This window comes from Mugil cephalus, chromosome 2, assembly GCF_022458985.1.
Source record: "Mugil cephalus isolate CIBA_MC_2020 chromosome 2, CIBA_Mcephalus_1.1, whole genome shotgun sequence".
Taxonomy (NCBI): domain Eukaryota; kingdom Metazoa; phylum Chordata; class Actinopteri; order Mugiliformes; family Mugilidae; genus Mugil; species Mugil cephalus.
The window spans coordinates 30,117,471-30,138,496 of NC_061771.1; the positions used below are offsets into that span (position 1 = coordinate 30,117,471).

Consider the following 21,026-nt stretch of genomic DNA (forward strand, 5'->3'; position numbering starts at 1 on the left):
ATGGCAGAAAGTTGAACAGAAAACACAAGGCTGTCAACTTAAGGGACTATTTGATTCCAAAAGAAAAAGGAAAAAAAAAGCAATAAAAAAGAACCAAATGCAAAATGCTGAGATCCTGGAATAAAGACAGGAGACGGTCATTTGTTCATGTGTGACAAACAGCAGCTTTATTCATCATGTGAAGCTTCAGTTTGTTCTCCCATTAAATCAGTAAAGCTGATCAATGACTCTTGTTCAGTGATTTCATGCACAGATTCACTTCATCCACACAATCAGTTAGTTGGACTCAGAATATCAGCTATGTACAATCAGATAATGACTGATGTCCTGATTGATGATGATCATGATCACTACAGTTGACATGAGCTCGTCTCTTCATCCATTTCAACAACAACAACAACAACATTGGTCTCCAAACCACTCAGTGGAAATGTAATTGTAGATTTCTTTCTTTCCAAAGTCAGAACTAAATCTCTGTGATAAAGGAAGGTCTGCTGGTTTCTCTGTTGAGGCCCATGCAGCGGAAGAGGAACAACAACATGCAAACACATCAACACAAATGTTGATGAGACGTTCAGAGCACAGACAAGTTCAGATTCTCATGTGGACAAATGTCAGTTTATGTGAATCAAAGTCATGGTGAGCAGTGAGAGCCTCCGTGGCTAAACAGACACAGGAAGGAGCGCCACCCAAACAAAGTCCAACATCAAGCAAACAACAAACCAGGAGACCACAAAGTACCGCCCACAAAGTGTGACTGACAGCTGATCTCTGAGCAGTGAAGACATTACACAACAATGAGCTCTCAGCTACAACCATGGAGACCAAATCACCTGGAGACTAGAAGACACATTTTAACCAACTGTCCCTGAAGAGACTTCTGTCTATTTCACTTTAATCAACTCAGCAGTGGATCCAACACCATAAAATAACCAGAGTCCAGCATAGAGAGGCTGAGTGAATGTGGTCTGGACTCTGTGGAGGAGAGTCATGGTTTCAGAGACGCTGTAGAAAGACAGAAGACCTGCTCTGTGATCCAGGTACACTCCTACTCTGGAGGAACCAGGACCTGAGACGGGAGTTTGGACTTTGTTGTGGTGAAATGTGTATCTGTTTGTGTAACAACGTAATGACCAAGATTTGTCATTGTTTCTAAATGAAGATGCTCTGCTGATATTCTTGTATGCGACTGCTACACCAACTCCTCTTCCTCTCCTCTCCACCTCCCAGTAACAACGTCCAGTCAGACTCTCTCTACTCAGGACCTGATAATAATCAGTGAATCTGTCTGGATGATGAGAATAAGACTGAGGTTGATCCATTAATGTTACTTTTCTGTTCCCCTCAGATAATAACAGAAGTGTGTTTGCTGTGTTTGAATCCAGTGTGATTTCACATGAATATTTCCAGAATTCATCTCTGGTCTTTGGCTCTGGTTGTGGCAGTAAAACATCCACTTCAGTCACTGTCACTGAGATGTTTGTCCATGTCTCTCTCAGAATGTCCTGTAGTTTCTCTCTGGTCTCTGTCACAGCTGCTTTCACGCCATCAAAGTTCCTCAGAGGACGAATCTTGATGCTGGATGAGTGTGTAGACTCACTGGGTGGTGGCAGTGAGGGGTAGTTGTGTAGAAACTGGTTGTGATCCTCTGTGTTTAAGAGCTGCTTCAGCTCGGAGCCTTTCCTCTCCAGCTCAGTGATCTGCTGCTCCAGCTTCTCCTCAACATCTTTGACTCGACTCTCTTCAGTTTCCTGCTGGGATCTGACCAGCTGCTCCACATCAGAGCTTCTTTTCTGGAGGAGACGGATCATCTCAGTGAAGATCTCCCGACTGTCCTCCACTGTTTTATCAGCAGAGTGAGCCATGCCTTCAGCTCCTGTCTAAGCAGCTCCACGTCTTTGTCGGTCTCTCCTGGATCGTCTGCTGGATGTTTTCTAGCATCACCTCCACCTCCTTCTGCTTCTCAGTCCTTTCTGCTGCAGCTGAGACTGTGTCGTGGCCTTTATGTTCATCCATTGTGCAGAGATAACAGATACTCTGCTGATCAGTACGACAGAAAATCTTCATCACCTCATCATGACGAGAGCAGATGTTCTCCTGGAGCTTCTTGGAGGGCTCCACCAGCTTGTGTTTCTTGAATGGAGCTGCATCATAGTGAGGTTGGAGGTGTTTCTCACAGTAAGAGGCTAAACAGTTTATACAGGACTTGAAGGCTTTCAGCTTCCTCCCAGTGCAGACATCACAGGCCACATCTTCAGGTCCAGCATAGCAGTGATCAGCTGGAGCAGCTTGGAGTCCAGTCTTCTTCAGCTGCTCCACTAACTCTGCTAACATGGTGTTTTTCTCCAAGACAGGCCTCGGTATGAAAGTCTTCCTGCACTGAGGGCAGCTGTAGATTCCCTTCTGGTCTTCTCCATCCCAGTGGCTTTTAATACAGTTCATGCAGTAGTTGTGTCCACAGTGAATAGACACAGGATCCTTCAGTGGATCCAGACAGATGGAACAAGAGAAGGTTTCTCTGTCCAGCTGAACTCCTTTCTGCTCCATTTCACCTCTCAGTGTCGACGACTGTGTGAGTTTCTGTTTGCTAGAAGTGAAACTAGTCTGAGCTCTGATCTGAACAACATGTGATTGTACAGTGAATGGAGCCTGTCAGCTCTCACACTTCACCACATGCTGCTTACACCCATCTTCAATGTAGAGATCTAAAGGGGAGGGAACAAGGAGACATGAGGAAATATGAGTGGAGCTGCTCCAGGAAGAGGGAGGAGTTATCAGACTCTGACTTGTTCCAGGAAGAGGAGCAGACGACAAAACAAATATCACAATCACAATAAAATCCACATCATTCATGGTCATAGACGTCACAGACGTGTTACAGTTACACACACATTGCTCTTATTATCCTGACATTTATTAACTAGTGCTGAACAACCAAGAGTCCTGGAAGAGATTTTCCACGTTAACGTTGAACGTTTAAAGGAGCCAATGTTAAAACTCTTGATTTGATCTGATTTCCTGATCTGAATGAATGACCTACCATCAGTCAGGTAAATAATCTACAGTGAATACAAACGGTCAGAGCCTACTTACTTGTTTGTAGCTGCACGGAGGAACTGCTTCACTTCACAGCAGGAAAAGAAAAAATGTTTCAGAGCAGGAAGTAGCTGCAGGTTTGAACCTGGATCAACAGTTGCATCATAAAACTAAACACGTGACAAAGAAGGAGGGACTGTGTTTATTTCCTGGTCGGCAGTAGTGAAGGGAAGTCTTTTATTTTGTTCTTATTCAACAATTATGAATGACTTGTGTGTTGAAATGTGATTTTATCCTTCACTGTTTATTTCATTTCTATTGTTTAACATTTTAATCAAAGCTTTAAATGAACAACTGAGCCACAGCAAACAAATCAAATCAACTCAGACCAAAGTCTGAACATCATGACACTTTAGATAAAAGTCTTTAGTGCAGGTTGGAGTTAATACCAGATGCCTCAGCTTGGACGTCCAGTTTTCACTCAGTTCTTCTCCTTTTCCAACGACTTCTCTTTTAAATCCAGCTCCCCCGTCTCTCTTGGGCTTCATGCTTACCTGGCCTGGACCGCAACAGATATGAAACACTTTGGGGTCTTTCTCAGGCCCAGACTCACAAAATACACAAAAATAAAAAATAAACAAACAAAATAAATGTGTTTTCTAATAATGCAGTTGTGGTTTCGTAAACCATTGAATTGAACTGTACATCATCCATTATTCTTTTCTCTTTTTTTGCTCAACATCCTTTTTGATTGTTTGGGTGTAAATACAGGGTATTTTTAGAATCCACCTATATGAGGCTGTAACTATGGAACTAAAACCATAGGTTGCATTTCATTTTCTTCTAAAGACAGTTTATCTTGTTTTGATGGTCGAATAATAAAGTAATGTAACCAATCTGGATCATTAAACCAGTTTTATGACTTGTTATCATATTATGAAGCAGCCGTTGCTAAACTTTGAACCTGAACCCAACCTACCTTCATAACTCTAAATCTGCGAACCATAAATGAACCTCTGGAGGAACTCCCAGGTCAGACAGGAGATATAATCCTTCTATCATGTCCTGGGCCTCCTTCCAGGGGGGACCTGCCCAGAACACCTCTAATGGGAGGCGTCTGGGAGGCATCCTCACCAGATGCCCAAACCACCTCAACTGACTCCTGTCGACGTGGAGGAGCAGCGGTTCTACTCTGAGCTCCTCCCGTGTGACCGAGCGCTTTGCCCTATCTCTAAGGCTGAGCCAAACCACCCTGCCAAGGTCAAGTCTCTGTAGTAAAACATCGTGATCAACAGAGTCAAATGCAGCGTCTAACAGGACGAGGACAGAGACAAGTCCATTGTCTAAAGCCATGAGGAGATTGTTAGTACATTTAACTGAGCTGTTTGTGTTCCATGGTCAACTCTAAAACCTGAAACTCTTCAAACCATTTACTGCTTAAATGGTCACAAAAGGAAGGTCCGATATTGGTCTTCAGTTCATTTTCAATAACAGCAATCTTTAAAGACTGAGGTACATAACCTGTTAATAAAGACACACCAATCTGGTTTAATGCAGAGGTGTTCATGAATGGAAAAAAATGGTTCTGGTGTACCTAATGAAGTGGACACTGTGTGCAAATAAATACATTTGTGATTGTCTGAGGTAAACACAAATTAATGATTGACACTGATCAGGACTTGTTTTTGATCGCACTGTTAATAATTGATTCCATTTTATTGCAGAGAACGATTTATGATGAAGTCGTAAATCCAGCCATTCTGTTGTTATAAGACGACGGTGTCAGTCTGTCAACTCTTTCAATTCTTCAAGAGTCTTATTTGTAAGTTTAAACTTTTAGTTTGTGCATTAAATGTGAACTTTTTCATTGATTTAAAATAAATTTCAGTGACTAAAACTTTCAAGAAAATCTCACCGGTCCCTCTCTCACCTGGACAGAGGAATTGGTGCTGTGAAGATTCCATTTCTGGATTTCCTTCAGTGCCTTCAACACCGTCCAGCCTCTGGTCCTCAAGGACAAACTGACAGAGATGGGAGTGGGATCACACCTGGTGACTTGGATCACAGACTACCTGACAGACAGACCTCAGTATGTGCGACTGGGGGACTGCAGATCTGACACTATGGTCGGCAGCACAGGAGCACCACAACAATCTGTGCTTTCTCCGGTCCTGTTCACCCTGTACACATCAGACTTTAGGTACATCTCAGAGCTCTGCCATGTACAAACGTTTGCAGACGACACGGCTATCATCAGTTGTATCAAGGGTGAACAGGAGGAGGAGTCCAGAGAACTGATCAAGGACTTTGTGACATGGTGCGACTCCAACCACCTGCTCCTCAACACCACCAAGACCAAGGAGATGGTGGTGGACTTTAGGAGAACGAGGGTGCACCCCGAGCCTGTCCTCATCAAAGGAGACTGTAATCAATCAGACTTTGTTGTTGTGCAGACTTTGGTTGGGGTGGTTCAGTTCTGCTCTCAGTCTATTTACAGAAACAAACTCCACTGCACTGGCTGATATCACAGGTTGAAAGTAAAAGGTCATTAATAGGGATACATTTTATTTTCTCATTGTTTTTACATTTATGTGTGGTTTTATTTTTACAGAATACTAGGCTAAAACCAGTGAAATGATTTTGTTGGGCAACGTAATACTGACGATTTCATTGAGAATTAGAGGCATTTTTAGTTATTATTTAGTTATTTCAAGTTATTTGTCTTTTTAAGAAAATAACTTTGTGTAAGTTAAAGGTTATATTAAATGTGAAATTGACATTATAGGTTTAGACTAGTTTCATAAATTGGACTGATTGAAGTTGTCCTCACTGGGATGAAAGGTTGAAGAGATGAAAGACTTAAAAACAGTTCAGAGAGACAGTTCAGTTCAGTGAGGCATCAGTGCTAACCACCACGCCAGTTATGAATCATTTCAACACTTTTACTATAATTGATAAGAACATTAATCAACATTTAATACAGCTGGACACAGTTGGATAACTCCGGTTTTATAAATATATTAATAACTTTACTGTGGCTGAGCTCCACACTTCAAACCTGAGGCATCGCCCACGTTCATACTGCGCATGCTCAGTCACTCTGTGAAACCGACCAATCGTTTAGGAGCAACAGCTCAGTGATATTTGCATGAAGCGGATATTAAATGGCTGCTCTGCGTGTGTCAGGTTATTGTTCGGGGAACGTAAACGTTGAATCATGCCTGATCCAGTGAAAGCGCCCAAGAAGGGCTCAAAGAAAGCCGTCTCTAAGAGCGTGTCTAAGACCGGCAAGAAGAAGAGAAAGACCAGGAAGGAGAGCTATGCCATCTACGTGTATAAGGTGTTGAAGCAGGTCCACCCTGACACCGGTATCTCCTCCAAAGCCATGGGCATCATGAACTCGTTCGTCAGCGACATCTTTGAGCGGATCGCCGGTGAGTCCTCTCGTCTTGCTCACTACAACAAGCGCTCCACCATCACCTCCAGGGAGATCCAGACCGCCGTCCGCCTCCTGCTGCCCGGTGAGCTGGCCAAGCACGCCGTGTCTGAGGGCACCAAGGCCGTCACCAAGTATACCAGCTCCAAGTAAACTAGCAGCTGTTTACTGGAAACGCAAAACGGTCCTTTTCAGGACCACGCACACACAACTAAAAGCTCAACTCCTTCAAAGACTTTTGTTTAGGGTGTTTTTACAGTGACTGTGTCCTGGTTTATTTAAAGGGGGAAAAAGAAAATGGGGGGGAAATTGCAAGGAGAAACTTTCTTCTGTATAAAACGAGTCCTATACGAGGGGTGTAACGATTCGTGTTATCGATACGATTTTCGTTAATTTAGAACGATACGATCCGAAACGATTCAGTGACTTTTTAGCCAATAATTAAACTCCGTGTCTGAAAAACCTACTCAGTGTTTCCTCTACATTCATTTAGGAGTTGCAGGCGGTTAACAGATAATCTTGCTCAGTATCTACTCTTTGGGGTTCTTTTTTTTTTTTTTTTTTTTTTTTTTTTTTTTTTATATCGACTTCCTCAAGTGTCTCGATCCGCTGGCCGGTGCTCAGTTTATCAATAAAGAACGAGGTTATTGTGTTTATTGGTGGTGACCGACGTTTAATTATCTGACGTTTCATCGAGTTGTTTTCTTTTTGCTCAGGTCACTGTGTGTCTCTGGTGGGACGAGGCAAGGAGACGTGAAATTGAATGTTACCATTAGCATATACATTAATTTTGCCGTTGATGTTAGCTGGAAGCTAGCGCATTGTATAACGGTGTTTTTGGTATATAAAACTAATTTGTACGTTTTACAGTGTTTCTCAAATAAATAATCGAAGCGGATGGTCTGACGTGTTTAATTCAATGTGTTATTTCCTAGTATCGATTAATTGCCTTTTAAATCGATATTAGATCGATATGCGGAAGGCCAACTTGCCCAGCACAGATCGACGTAATTGGATCGTAAGAAAATGATTCGATTCATCGATGTAGTGGATGAATCGTTACACCCCTACAGTTGTGTTATGGAGGTAACTTCAGGTTCATCACTTGTACAATTTGTAGCTTTTGTTTTAATATAATAGAGAATTATATACAAACATAATATAATATATAATAAACATTTTATAAAAAAATATTCATGTGATTCATGAAAACATTTTATAAAAATATTCAACTATTCAAGGATATGGTAGCTCTTAAAAAACAAATGTAATATGAATTCCTTATGATCATGTATTTAACATCACTTTCATAAATACATAAAGTAGAAAATCCCTAACAAATCCCATCTAACTCTACTATTTGTTGTTTAACGTAATTTAAAAATGCATCACTTGCATTCTCCGCTAGTTATAATCCTATAACCAACTGAAACTTTTCCTTTCAGTTTTAGCGGTTATTTTTGACATTAAAATAATATCCTTACAGGATACAATGAATTGCATTAAGGTCGATTAGAAACAAAGTTGATTCTACACTTTCCTTTAAATAAATATAGAAGTGATATTGTTGATGTGAGGAATGATTTCTCTTAAGATTGTTGTGGGTGGCTCTGAAAAGAGCCTTTGAGGAGCTGTGATGTTTCAGGAGCTCACTTCTTCTTGGGTGCTGCCTTCTTGACTTTAGGCTTGGCTACCTTCTTAGCCGGGGCTTTCTTGGCTGCAGGGGCCTTCTTGACCACCTTCTTGGGGCTCTTGGCAGCCTTCTTAGGACTCTTTGTGGCCTTCTTGGGGCTCTTGGCTGCTTTCTTTACTGCTGCTGGTTTCTTGACTTTCTTGGGAGATTTCTTAGCAGCTGCTGCGGGCTTCTTGGCTTTCTTGGGAGACTTTTTAGCGGCTGCTGCGGGCTTCTTGGCTTTAGTGGCAACTTTCTTGACGGGTTTCTTGACCTTGCTTTCAGCCTTCTTGTTGATCTTGAAGGATCCGGAGGCCCCGGTTCCCTTGATCTGAACCAGGGTCCCCTTGGTCACCAGGCTCTTGATGGCGGTCTTGACGCGGGCCTTGTTCTTGTCCACGTCGTAGCCGCCGGCAGCCAGAGCCTTCTTGAGGGCGGCTGCAGAGACGCCGCTCCGCTCCTTGGAAGCGGCCACAGATTTAACGATCAGCTCGCTGACGGTGGGACCGGCTTTCTTCGGTTTGGACGCCTTCTTCTTGGCGGCTTTGGCCGGAGCGGGAGCCGGAGCTGGAGCTACTTCTGCCATTTTCCTTCCTGTCGTTTGTCGCTAGTCAACCAGAGTCAGACTGCAGTGATGAAAAACTCGGAGCAGGAGGCGGCACTTAAACACACCATGAGAACCGTAGAGACTCAGCCCAGCCCGGCTCTCCTGTGTACAGGCTGAATGTCGCTGCTTGTGTTTTCTCTGGACACATTCAAGGAAAACAAACGTTTGTTGGAGCAGAGAAACAGGCTGAAACTGAAGCAGCACACAGTTGACTGGTGTCTCTTCGTGTCCAGCTCATGCTGAGCTCTGGTGGCGTTTTTATTTGGTTCGTGGAGCCTCCAAACGTCACCGACTCACCGCGGAGCTCGGCGCTGCTCGTCGGGTTTTATCCCACTTTTCTCTCCTAAAATGATTTCACATCCATCAGAGCTCCGTCCAAAGATGTTTTCCAGCTGCGACACGTGTTTGTTTGTACAATCCGAGTTGAGTCCACCGTGTCTTGTCCATCAGTCTGAAACAAAGTGAAGACGTTGTGTCGACAGCAAACACACAGGTGATGGTGGTGGAGGCTGATGGAGCAGACTGACTTAGATCAGAGCTGCTCTCTCTCAACGTTTCTCCCCATCAACGCTTTTAATGTTGTTGTAATGTCTGAATCCCTTTTAACTGTAAATATTTCTCATGAATCCACAGAATCTGAAGAAGAGTTGAGCGTATTTGGTCTCTATAATGAACAATCTCTTTACACAGAAACAATGAATCCTGCCAAGTAGAAACTTTGAAGCAGTCAATGATCAGCAGTGACACTGTATTCAACAATATTTCATCAGATCTCAGGAGGAAGATGACCACTGACTGAAAGACAAACAGTCCTCTGATCGGTTGTCTTTTAAACATCTGAATGTGTTGCACCTTCCGTATAATAAAACAGATTGAGTCTCCAAAGTGTTAATCCTCTGCAAGGGTCTGCAAAGAGTGACGGCTGAGCGCCAGGCCACAGTAACCACAGGGAAAGTCTCAGAGTTAGTGGCTGCTCTCTGTGCATCCATGGTCAGAACGTTCCACAAAACTGAATACAACACTTTTCTTTCAGGAAAAAAAAAAAATCAGTGACAACAGAGCGGTGGATGAAGCACCTTGTTTCCACTAAGGATGTCAGAATCATCATCAAAAAATAAATACATAAAATAAAAAGTATCTTTTCAGTATTTAATTTGAATCTTTTCACACCATGTGTTAAATTAATACCATTTTCATTCTCCTATGGAAAAAAGGGAATTGGGTTTACCAGACCCAAGGCTGTATGATATATCTTACGAAATATTGGAAACTAACAGATAACAAGTTAGATCGGATGCATATTGAGAATGAGCTGTGTTCACCGTTTAGTGCAAAGGAGAAACTTTTTCAGCAGAGCGACACAAGAAATAGTCCACTCTAGGGTCAAAATACATCAAGGTGTCACGCTATGTACAGCCATGTGCTTCATTATGGTTTAACCCTGCCATTCATGTTGGAAAAGTGTCGGCGTACTAGAAGCGGTGGCACTCGGGAGGTATGTAACATAGGAGATTTGTATCCTATGAAGAACTAATTTGTTAATTCTAACTTGAAGAGAAACAACATTTTTGGAAATATTTACAAATCAGGGATTGTGTGAAATCTCGAATAGGTAACTTCTCAGAGAATCGTATAATGGACTATATAAATATGCCAACTGGAGTGCTGCACAGCTTCACAATACTACAAACCAACTAATTTCTCTGGAAGTGGGGAGTCCACCGATGTGAAGTTGTTGTGGGAGAGGGACCTGAAAACAAATATTGCACAAGTGTTGGAAATGTAAAACAGAGCTGGGAACTTTATTGCACTGTATGTGGGAGTGTACATTAGTGGCTCCATCCTGGATGAAAGTTGTTGACCTTCTGAGTGAACGGTCTGGCTCAATGGTCCCCCTGACTCCTGTTACGTGTCTACTAGGGGACACGTCTGTAGCTAAAAGGACATTTTGTGTCATCATGGTGGGCCTGATTACAGCTTCCAGAGTAATTCTAAGACAGTGGAAAGCAGCTGTATCTCCTAATCTGAGGGAGTGGTTGGATGCAGTGGTGGAGACAGCGTCATATGAGGCAATGCTCTACAGATTAAAAGGCAAAGGGAAATGGAGCCTTGATTTTTTGGAGTTACACAAAGCGAACCGTGGACTAAATGCGGCATCTCGTACCTTTTTTGGATTCGTTTTATAGAATACATGTGTTTGGATGTTCTCTTTTGTGACATGTCTAGTTCGAATCTGTACTTGTTTACATATTCTAAATTTTAAATAAAAGTTTGAATGACAAAAAATAAATAAATCAATAAAATCCAGGGATGTCTGTATTGTCATTACCGTCGTAACTGGTTTCTAATGAAATTTCCAGTCATGACTCCAAAACACTGATGTTGAAATACTTAAAAAATAATTCATATCTAAATCAAGTTTCAAGTAATAAGTCACATTTCAAACTGTTGACACAGCTGCTTAAGAGTGACTTGACTGATGTGTGAATATGGAAGTTGGTGGCTGCTATAAACGCAGCTGGCCACTAGATGTCACTGGAAGCTTCAAATCTTTTTTGGGTAGAATCAGGAAAAAAAGATTTATCCCCGAAGGGAAATTAGAAGGGGGAAGAGCGGTACATTAAAATAAGAGCAAGAGAATAAAATCACAAAGGTGGGTGGGCAAAAAACAGAGTATTATGTACAATGACAGGCCTGCTGCCAGTAACAGAAGAGTGAGATGACAGCAGATAAAGTATGGCAGATAAATAAAGTGAGGCGTGGATAAAATGTGACAATGTGATTAAAGTGACATTGTAGTTGAAGTGACAAAGTAATATCGTAATATTGCACATCAGGACATGTAAAATTGCACTAGAGTATTGAACAAGAAGACTTAAGTTATTGTAACTTGTAAGTAACTGCCTCCATCTCTAGCAATTACAGGACAAGCAGCTGTGTCAACGTTTCTGAAATGTGACTAATTACTTGAAACTTGATTTAGATATCAATTATTTTCGCTGTGAAGTGAGATGTATTTCAGTGTAACCCCTCCCTGCACCTGTCACTCTAAGACAGGGTTAATATCAAACAGGAAATGAGGACCAACTCTAACTCTAGACTCGATGAGGAGACTACTGGTATCTACTCAACTCAATTTTGATTTAGATCTGTAATGTCTACCCCAAATAACACACAACAGACTGAAAGTTTAAAGGAGGTATATTATACAAAGATCTTTCAACCACAATTGAACCCAAAATACAAAAAAAATATATAAAAATACAAGTAACAAAAACCTCTGAGATCTCAGGTACTGAAAAGCAAACTGTCCCAAAAGTTCACATGAATAAAAAAACTAGGAAAAAAAATGGAAAAATGGGCCCAAATAAATAAAATAAAACGAGTGCACTCAAAGTCCTACCGCCCTCTTTAACAGTGAACGTCCAATGGTAAGTATCACGGTGAAGATGAAGATGTGGATGGAGATATGGATGACCTCACGCCCAAGGGAAAGTAGCCACTGGGATGGAGATGGGGATGGATGACAGGGTAGGAACCAAGGACTGAGGACCCAGGCGAAGGACTCAAAAAAAAAACAGCCGGGAAATCAATTGTTTACACAGTTTACGTCGTCCTACTCGAACTCGCAGCTCGCTGATAGTCTCTTCTCGTTTAGTTTCATGACTTCTGAGTTTTTTAATCATTTCAATTCTAACTTTCCCTCTTTTTTCTCTTCTCACACCTACACACGCACCATGCATCGGTCAGTGGACTTGCAAAGATTTGCGCTAAAGTACGATGCACACACCTGTCAGCTTTTGGCTCACTGAAAACAGCGCTCAACAACTGCCACCTCTGTTAAAGGGGCAGTAACACATATACAGTTTTTTTTTTTTTTTTAAAGGAGAAGATGTTTTTACTGCTCCACTCTTGTGAAAAATAGTCATGCATTTAATTTTGAGGGAAACATTTAGAACATAAATAGATCATATAAAAATACATTTCCAAAGCAACTACAATTAACTGGGGTTTAACAAACCCTGGTTACATGTCCATGTGAAATCAGGCAGGTTACTGACTACTTCCCATCGCTAGCTGTCCCAGCCAAGACGTTGTGTGTGAAAAGCTACGTTGAAACCATCTAAAAGGGCTGAATGTGGTAGAAAAATGAAATAAAATTCTGCCTTTGGTGGTGCTTTTCTGATTGTCTTATTGCAGAAACCACCCACACCTCCTGGTATTTATTTAACTTGATTTAAGAGATCTGAGCACACGAACAGCAAAACGTCTTTGAGTTAAAACTACTACCACGTGGTTTGGATTCAACAATTACCTGTGACTGAACAATAACGTCAGATTCTGTGAGAGCAAGTGGATTTATTTATTTATTCTCTATTGATCTTCACTTAAGTGACGTCATGTGTGTTAACATGTTGCAGCTGGTGTCATCTGTGTGTTAATCACAGCAGTACAGTGAGGCAGAGAAGGCCCTGGAGCAGGTGTTGAAGTTGGATGAGCTCTGTAAGGAAGCATCCAGGAAACTGTCGACCTGCCGGGTCACACAACTCACGGTGAGGAGCTCACAAGTGACTCGACGGCTCAAATTTCTCAAAGTCTGTCATCAGTCTTCAGCTGGGCAGAGCTGAGGCATAGTTCATTTTTTAGTGTCCTCCTTTAGAGTATTCTGAACTCATACCTGTGTGCCTTCATTCTGAGCGTTTAAACTTTTTATTTGCCTTCACATGGGCTTTGAGGAAGAGTAAACCAGTGTTTCTCAATCCCTGGTCCTCGGGGCCCACTGCCCTGCATGTTTTTGATGTTTCCCTCCTCCAACACACCTGATTCAGATGATCAGCTCGTCATCAAGCTCTGCAGTGGCCTGATAAGGAGCCGTTCATTTCAATCAGGTGTGTTGGAGGAGGGAAACATGGAAAACATGCAGGGCAGTGGGAAACACTGGAGTAAACCACAGAGATGGGTAGTAACGAGTTACATTTACTCCGTTACATTTACTTGAGTATGTTTGTGAAAACATTGTACTTCTAGGAGTAGTTTTAAATCACTATACGTTTTACTTTTACTTGAGTAGATTTGTGAAGAAGAAACTACTCTTACTCCGCTACATGAGGCTACAATGAGCTCGTTACTGTTCCCCCGCGTACGCCTCATTTTAACGTTTTATTTTGACAGAGAGCGAGACTTCCGCCAAAGGCTCTACCACGTGACTGTGTTTCACCAATCAAACGTAGCCGTGCAGTCTCGTCACGTGACCATGCTCAACCTCAGCGGGGGGACGGGTCACGGGTTAGTTTTACAGTTCACAGTGTTCGCAAACGAAACAGAGAAACGGAAAAAAAAATGTCAAAATCAACTGTTGGCAATGCAGACACAGACGAGGAGGAACATCCTTGGCCTCATGTTGGAAGCATGTCTGTGTTACAAAAAGTGCAGCAGCTACATCATGCAGTGTCTTCTGTGTCCACCAAAACAAACGGACATTTCAGCTTTCAAAGACACGCAGAGCCTGGTGGAAAGTACAAAGGTTTGGAAATAATTTGTTACTTGTGCTTAATTTATTTTTTATTATTTTATTGATTTTATTTTTTATTGAAGTACTTGAATTTTCCTGGATTATTTTAATTTAAGCCACTTTGTAATTAATTAATTTTAAGTAATTTTATTGATTGGATTAATTGGACTCATCCAGCAAACTAATTATCACAGGTGTCTGAGATTGATTTCAGTGATCCAAAGAGCCATGCGACACAATACCATCCATGAGTTTGATTGAAAAACAAAACATGTAATCGTTATGACACTTAAATACAATTTGCATAATAATTTGGAACACAGTGTTTTTCCATCCACCGGCTTTAAACGTGCTTTAAATTCTTCCTTCTGGAGCCATAAATCATTGAATTTACATTTTAGTGTTAACATACAAATCAGATTAATGCTAGCAGATGGACGCTAGCATATGGATGCTAACAGATGAATGCTAACAGATGAAGGTTAACCTACGGATGCTAACATGGATGCTAAGAGGCAGATGCTAACCCGGATGCTGACAGACGCATGCTAGCATACAACTCATACGAATGCTAAAAGATGAATGCTAACACACAGAAACTAACGTTAAAATGAGATGAATGCTAACATACGAATGCTAACACGGATGCTAACAGACGGATGCTAACACGGTTGCTAACATGCCAACATTACAAATCATATGAATGCTAACACACAGATGCTAAACAGATGCTAACATATAAATCAGATGAATGTTAACAGACTAATTCTAACGGAAGAATGCTAACACACTGATGCTATCATAAATCATATGAATGCTAACACAAGAATGCTGACATACGGATGCTAACAGGCAGATGCTAACAGAGTATCGAATATAAATCAGTTAAATGCTAACGCGCATGGTAACAGATGCATGCTTACACGGATGCTAACATACAAATCAGATGAATGCTAACAGACAACTGCTAACACGGTTGCTAACACAAGAATGCTATCAATGCTAACACATGAATTAATGAACATACAAATCAGTTGAATGCTAACACGTATGCTAACAGGCGGATTCCAACCCAGGTGCTAACAGACGAATGCTGATACGGATGCTAACAGATGAATGCCAATAGGGCCAATGCTAACATGGATCCATGCTCATACGGATGCTTACACAAATCAATGCTAATACGGACGCTAATACACGATTGCTATCATATGAAGGCTAACACTGCAATGCTGAAAGACGAATACTATCACAGACTGTTCACAGACGAATGCTAACAGGCGGATGATAACACGGATCTATGTTAATATGGATGCTAACACGGACACTAATACACGAATGCTAACGCAGATGCTTATTCACGAATGCTATCAGATTAAAGCTAACAGTCGAATGCTAACAGACAAATGCCAACACGGATGCTAACAGAAGAAGCTATCAGATGAAGGCTAACAGACCAATGCTAAACACATGAATGACTGAACATACAAATCAGTTGAATGCTAAGACGGATGCTAACAGACTAATGCTCAGAGATGAATGCTAACAGATCAGTTTGCTATCACGGATGCTAACAGATGAATGCTAACAGACAACTGCTAACACGGTTGCTAACACAAGAATGCTATCAATGCTAACAGATGAATTAATGAACATACAAATCAGTTGAATGCTAACACAGAAGCTAACAGGCGGATTCCAACCCAGATGCTAACAGACGAATGCTAATACGGATGCTAACAGATGACTGCCAATATGGATGCTAACACGGATCGAAGCTAATACGGATGCTAACATGGGCGCTAATACACGAATGCTATCAGATGAAGGCTAACAGACGAATGCTAACAGATGAATTAATGAACATACAAATCAGTTGAATGCTAACACGGATGCTAACAGGCGGATTCCAACCCAGATGCTAACAGACGAATGCTAATACGGATGCTAACAGATGAATGCAAATACGGATGCTAACATGGGTCCATGCTAATACGAATGCTATCACAAATCAATGCTAATACGGATGCTAACACGGACGCTAATACACGAATGCTATCAGATGAAGGCTAACAGTGCAATGCTGAAAGACGAATACTAATACAGACTGTTCACAGACGAATGCTAACACGGATGCTAACAGTCGGATTCCAATACAGATGCTAACAGGCGGATGCTAACACGGATCTATGTTCACATGGATGCTAACACGGACACTAATACACGAATGCTAACACAGATGCTTATTCACGAATGCTATCAGATTAATGCTAACAGTCGATTGAAAACATCATCCATGTGTCTTCTCCCTCAATCAATGCACACCTGTGGCATTTAACTCCACCCCCCTCACCTGTGACCTCTGACCTCTTATTTCCTGTGCAGGTAGAAATGTTATCGCCATCTAGGGGCCACCACTACAAATACCATTCAACTAAATAGTGAAAACATAAATACTTATATCACTTATTAACATAAAATAAACACTGAATGTGAGATTAAATGGCTCCTACATTTGGGTTCACAACAAAATCTTATTACCTGTAAAATTATTACCTGGATTATTCTGAAAAATGTTGCAACATTGTTGAATGCAAATATAATATTACCACAATTTAAAAGGACTAGAAAATGTAACGTTAAAGTTTGAACACTACAAGGCCTGTGTCAGACTCTTCTGCTGGATTGTCTCATCAAGAGCTTCATCTTCCTCCATGTAAACAGGGCTCAGAGAACACAGACAGACAGAGATGGCAGAAAGTTGAACAGAAAACACAAGGCTGTCAACTTAAGGGACTATTTGACTCGAAAAGAAAAAGAAAAAACAAATTCAATAAAAAAAGAACCAAATGCAAAATGCTGAGATCCTGGAATAAAGACAGGAGACGGTCATTTGTTCATGTGTGACAAACAGCAGCTTTATTCATCATGTGAAGCTTCAGTTTGTTCTCCCATTAAATCAGTAAAGTCTGATCAATGACTCTTGTTCAGTGATTTCATGCACAGATTCACTTCATCCACACAATCAGTTAGTTGGACTCAGAATATCAGCTATGTACAATCAGATAATGACTGAAGTCCTGATTGATGATGATCATGATCACTACAGTTGACATGAGCTCGTCTCTTCATCCATTTCAACAACAACAACAACAACAACAACAACATGTGGTCTCCAAACCACTCAGTGGAAATGTAATTGTAGATTTCTTTCTTTCCAAAGTCAGAACTAAATCTCTGTGATAAAGGAAGGTCTGCTGGTTTCTCTGTTGAGGCCCATGCAGCGGAAGAGGAACAACAACATACAAACACATCAACACAAATGTTGATGAGACGTTCAGAGCACAGACAAGTTCAGATTCTCATGTGGACAAATGTCAGTTTATGTGAATCAAAGTCATGGTGAGCAATGAGAGCCTCCGTGGCTAAACAGACACAGGAATGGAGCGCCACCCAAACAAAGTCCAACATCAAGCAAACAACAAACCAGGAGACGACAAAAGTACCGCCCACAAAGTGTGACTGACAGCTGATCTCTGAGCAGTGAAGACATGACACAACAATGAGCTCTCAGCTACAACCATGGAGACCAAATCACCTGGAGACTAGAAGACACATTTTAACCAACTGTCCCTGAAGAGACTTCTGTCTATTTCACTTTAATCAACTCAGCAGTGTCTCCATCATAAAATAACCAGAGTCCAGCATAGAGAGGCTGAGTGAATGTGGTCTGGACTCTGTGGAGGAGAGTCATGGTTTCAGAGACGCTGTAGAAAGACAGAAGACCTGCTCTGTGATCCAGGTACACTCCTACTCATGAGGAACCAGGACCTGAGACAGGAGTTTGGACTTTGTGTGGTGAAATGTGTATCTGTTGTTCACAAAATAATGACCAAGATTTGTCATTGAATCCAAATGCACATTCATGTGACCTCCCTGCTCTGCTGATATTCTTGTATGCGACTGCTACATTAACTACTCCTCCTCTCCACTCCACCTCCCAGTAACAACGTCCAGTCAGACTCTCTCTACTCAGGACCTGATAATGACAACAACCAGTGAATCTGTCTGGATGATGAGAATAATGACTGTGTTGTGATACCATTAATGTACTTTTCTGTTCCCCTCAGATAATAACAGACGTGTGTTTGCTTGTTTTGGATCCAGTGTGATTTCAATGAATATTTCCAGAATTCATCTCTGGTCTTTGGCTCTGGTTGTGGCAGTAAAACATCCACTTCAGTCACTGTCACTGAGATGTTTGTCCATGTCCTCTCTCAGAATGTCCTGTATTTCTCTGGACTCTGTCACAGCTGCTTTCACGCCATCAAAGTACCTCAGAGGACGAATCTTGATGCTGATGAGTGTGTAGACTACACTGGGTGGTGGCAGTGAGGGGTAGTTGTGTAGAACTGGTTTGATCCTTTGTGTTTAAGAGCTGCTTCAGCTCGTGAGCCTTTCCTCTCTCAGCTCAGTGAATCTGCTGCTCCAGCTTCTCCTCAACATCTTTGACTCGACTCTCTTCAGTTTCCTGCTGGGATCTGACCAGCTGCTCCACATCAGAGCTTCTATTCTGGGAGACGGATCATCTCAGTGAAGATCTCCCGACTGTCCTCCACTGTTTTTATCAGCAGAGTGAGCCATGGCCTTCAGCTCCTGTCTAAGCAGCTCCACGTCTTTGCGTCTCTCCTGGATCGTCTGCTGGATGTTTTCTAGCATCACCTCCACCTCCTTCTGCTTCTCAGTCCTTTCTGCTGCAGCTGAGACTGTGTCGTGGCCTTTATGTTCATCCACAGAGCAGAGATAACAGATACTACTGCTGATCAGTACGACAGAACACTTCATCACCTCATCATGACGAGAGCAGATGTTCTCCGGAGCTTCTTGGAGGGCTCCACCAGCTTGTGTCTCTTTAATGGAGCTAAATCATAGTGAGGTTGGAGGTGTTTCTCACAGTAAGAAATCAAACAGACCAGACAGGACTTGAAGGCTTTCAGCTTCCTCCCAGTGCAGAAGTCACAGGCCACATCTTCAGGTCCAGCATAGCAGTGATCAGCTGGAGCAGCTTGGAGTCCAGTCTTCTTCAGCTGCTCCACTAACTCTGCTAAAATGGTGTTTTTTCCAGGACAGGCCTCGGTATGAAATGCTTCCTGCACTGAGGGCAGCTGTAGATTCCCTTCTGGTCTTCTTCATCCCAGTGGCTTTTAATACAGTTACATGCAGTAGCTGTGTCCACAGGAAGTAGTCACAGATCCTTCAGTGGATCCAGACAGATGGAACAAGAGAAGGGTTTCTCTGTCCAGCTGAACTCCTTTTCTGCTCCATTTCACCTCTCAGTGTCGACGACTGTGTGAGTTTCTGTTTGCTAGAAGTGAAACTAGTCTGAGCTCTGATCTGAACAACATGTGATTGTACAGTGAATGGAGCTGTCAGCTCTCACACTTCACCACATGCTGCTTTCACCCATCTCAATGTAGAGATCTAAAGGGGAGGACAAGGAGACATGAGGAAATATGAGTGGAGCTGCTCCAGGAAGAGGGAGAGTTATCAGACTCTGACTTGTTCCAGGAAGAGGAAGCAGACGACAAAACTAATCACAATAAAAATCCACATCATTCATGTCATAGACGCCACAGACGTGTTACAGTTACACACACGTTGCTCTATTATCCTGACATTTATTAACTAGTGCTGAACAACCAAGATCCTGGAAGAGATTTTCCACGTTAACGTCGAACGTTTAAAGGAGCCAATGTTTAAAACCTTGATTTGATCTGATTTCCTGATCTGAATGAATGACCTACCATCAGTTCAGGTAAATAATCTACATGTGAATACAAACGGTCAAGCAGCCTACTTACTTGTTAGTAGCTGCACGGAGGAACTGCTTCACTTCACAGCAGAAAAGAAAAAATGTTTCAGAGCGGAAGTAGCTGCAGGTTTGAACCTGGAACAAAAGTTGCATCATAAACTAAACACGTGACAAAGAAGGAGGGACTGTGTTTATTTCCTGGTCGGCAGTAGTGAAGGGAAGTCCTTTTATTTTGTTCTAATATCAACAATTATGAATGATTTGTGTGTTGAAATGTGATTTTATCCTTATCCACTGTTTATTTCATTTATATTGTTTAACATTTTAATCAAAGCTTTAAATGAACAACTGAGCCACAGCAAACAAATCAAATCAACTCAGGCCAAAGTCTGAACATCATGACACTTAAAAAAAACTGAACTGATTTTCTTTGTTTTCTTACTGATATATTTGAATATCTGAGGATTGAAGCTGTAATCAACCTTTGTTGTACTTAAAAGTATGATGCCATTTAAAAAAAATAAATAAAAAAATGTAAATGTTTTTAATCTAAAGCTGAACACAGCTACAACTCTTGAAATGACCCACAGTAAATAATAGAAGGACGTGTGTAACTACTGCAATAGAGGAACATTGTAGGGATTGCAGGAATAACATGTGCTGCAGTGCTAAGAAAAACCAAGGAATACATCTAAAGCGCCCAAACCACCAAAGGAACTGGCGAAAAACAATCTACAGCACTTTATCCCTAACTTACGTTTTGCATAGACACACATCCAGAGTGTTTGTGTCTGAGGAAATGAAAAATCTGTCCATAATATTAAACAGAACAAACTAAATGTGAGGCATCTCTTTAAGCTTCTATGTGACACTTTTGGTGTACTGCTTCAATTTACAATGCAAGTGATTAAAGAGGTTCACAGCACAAAAAAAAAGGCTCCCACCCGCTCA

At 41.6% G+C, this 21,026-nt stretch overlaps 2 protein-coding genes and 2 pseudogenes across 2 annotated transcripts; 1 reads left to right on the top strand and 3 right to left on the bottom strand.

Annotated features, from left to right (window-relative positions):
• Positions 1-591: 591 nt before the first annotated feature.
• Positions 592-3,204, bottom strand: LOC125001987 (annotated as a pseudogene).
• Positions 3,205-6,139: 2,935 nt separating this feature from the next.
• LOC125002488 (histone H2B 1/2-like) lies at positions 6,140-6,990 on the top strand. Its single transcript, XM_047577300.1, has one exon. The coding sequence runs from the start codon at positions 6,254-6,256 to the stop codon at positions 6,623-6,625; it is 372 nt and encodes a 123-aa protein (XP_047433256.1). The 5' UTR covers positions 6,140-6,253; the 3' UTR covers positions 6,626-6,990.
• A 541-nt stretch (positions 6,991-7,531) lies between these two features.
• Positions 7,532-8,745, bottom strand: LOC125002616 (histone H1-like). Its single transcript, XM_047577305.1, has one exon. The coding sequence runs from the start codon at positions 8,728-8,730 to the stop codon at positions 8,122-8,124; it is 609 nt and encodes a 202-aa protein (XP_047433261.1). The 5' UTR covers positions 8,731-8,745; the 3' UTR covers positions 7,532-8,121.
• Positions 8,746-17,155: 8,410 nt separating this feature from the next.
• On the bottom strand, positions 17,156-19,454 carry LOC125003921 (annotated as a pseudogene).
• Between the last annotated feature and the right edge of the window lie 1,572 nt (positions 19,455-21,026).

Coding starts and splice junctions, on each gene's coding strand:
- LOC125002488 (XM_047577300.1), top strand. CDS start 6,254: ATGCCTGATCCAGTGAAAGCGCCCAAGAAGGGCTCAAAGAAAGCCGTC.
- LOC125002616 (XM_047577305.1), bottom strand. CDS start 8,730: ATGGCAGAAGTAGCTCCAGCTCCGGCTCCCGCTCCGGCCAAAGCCGCC.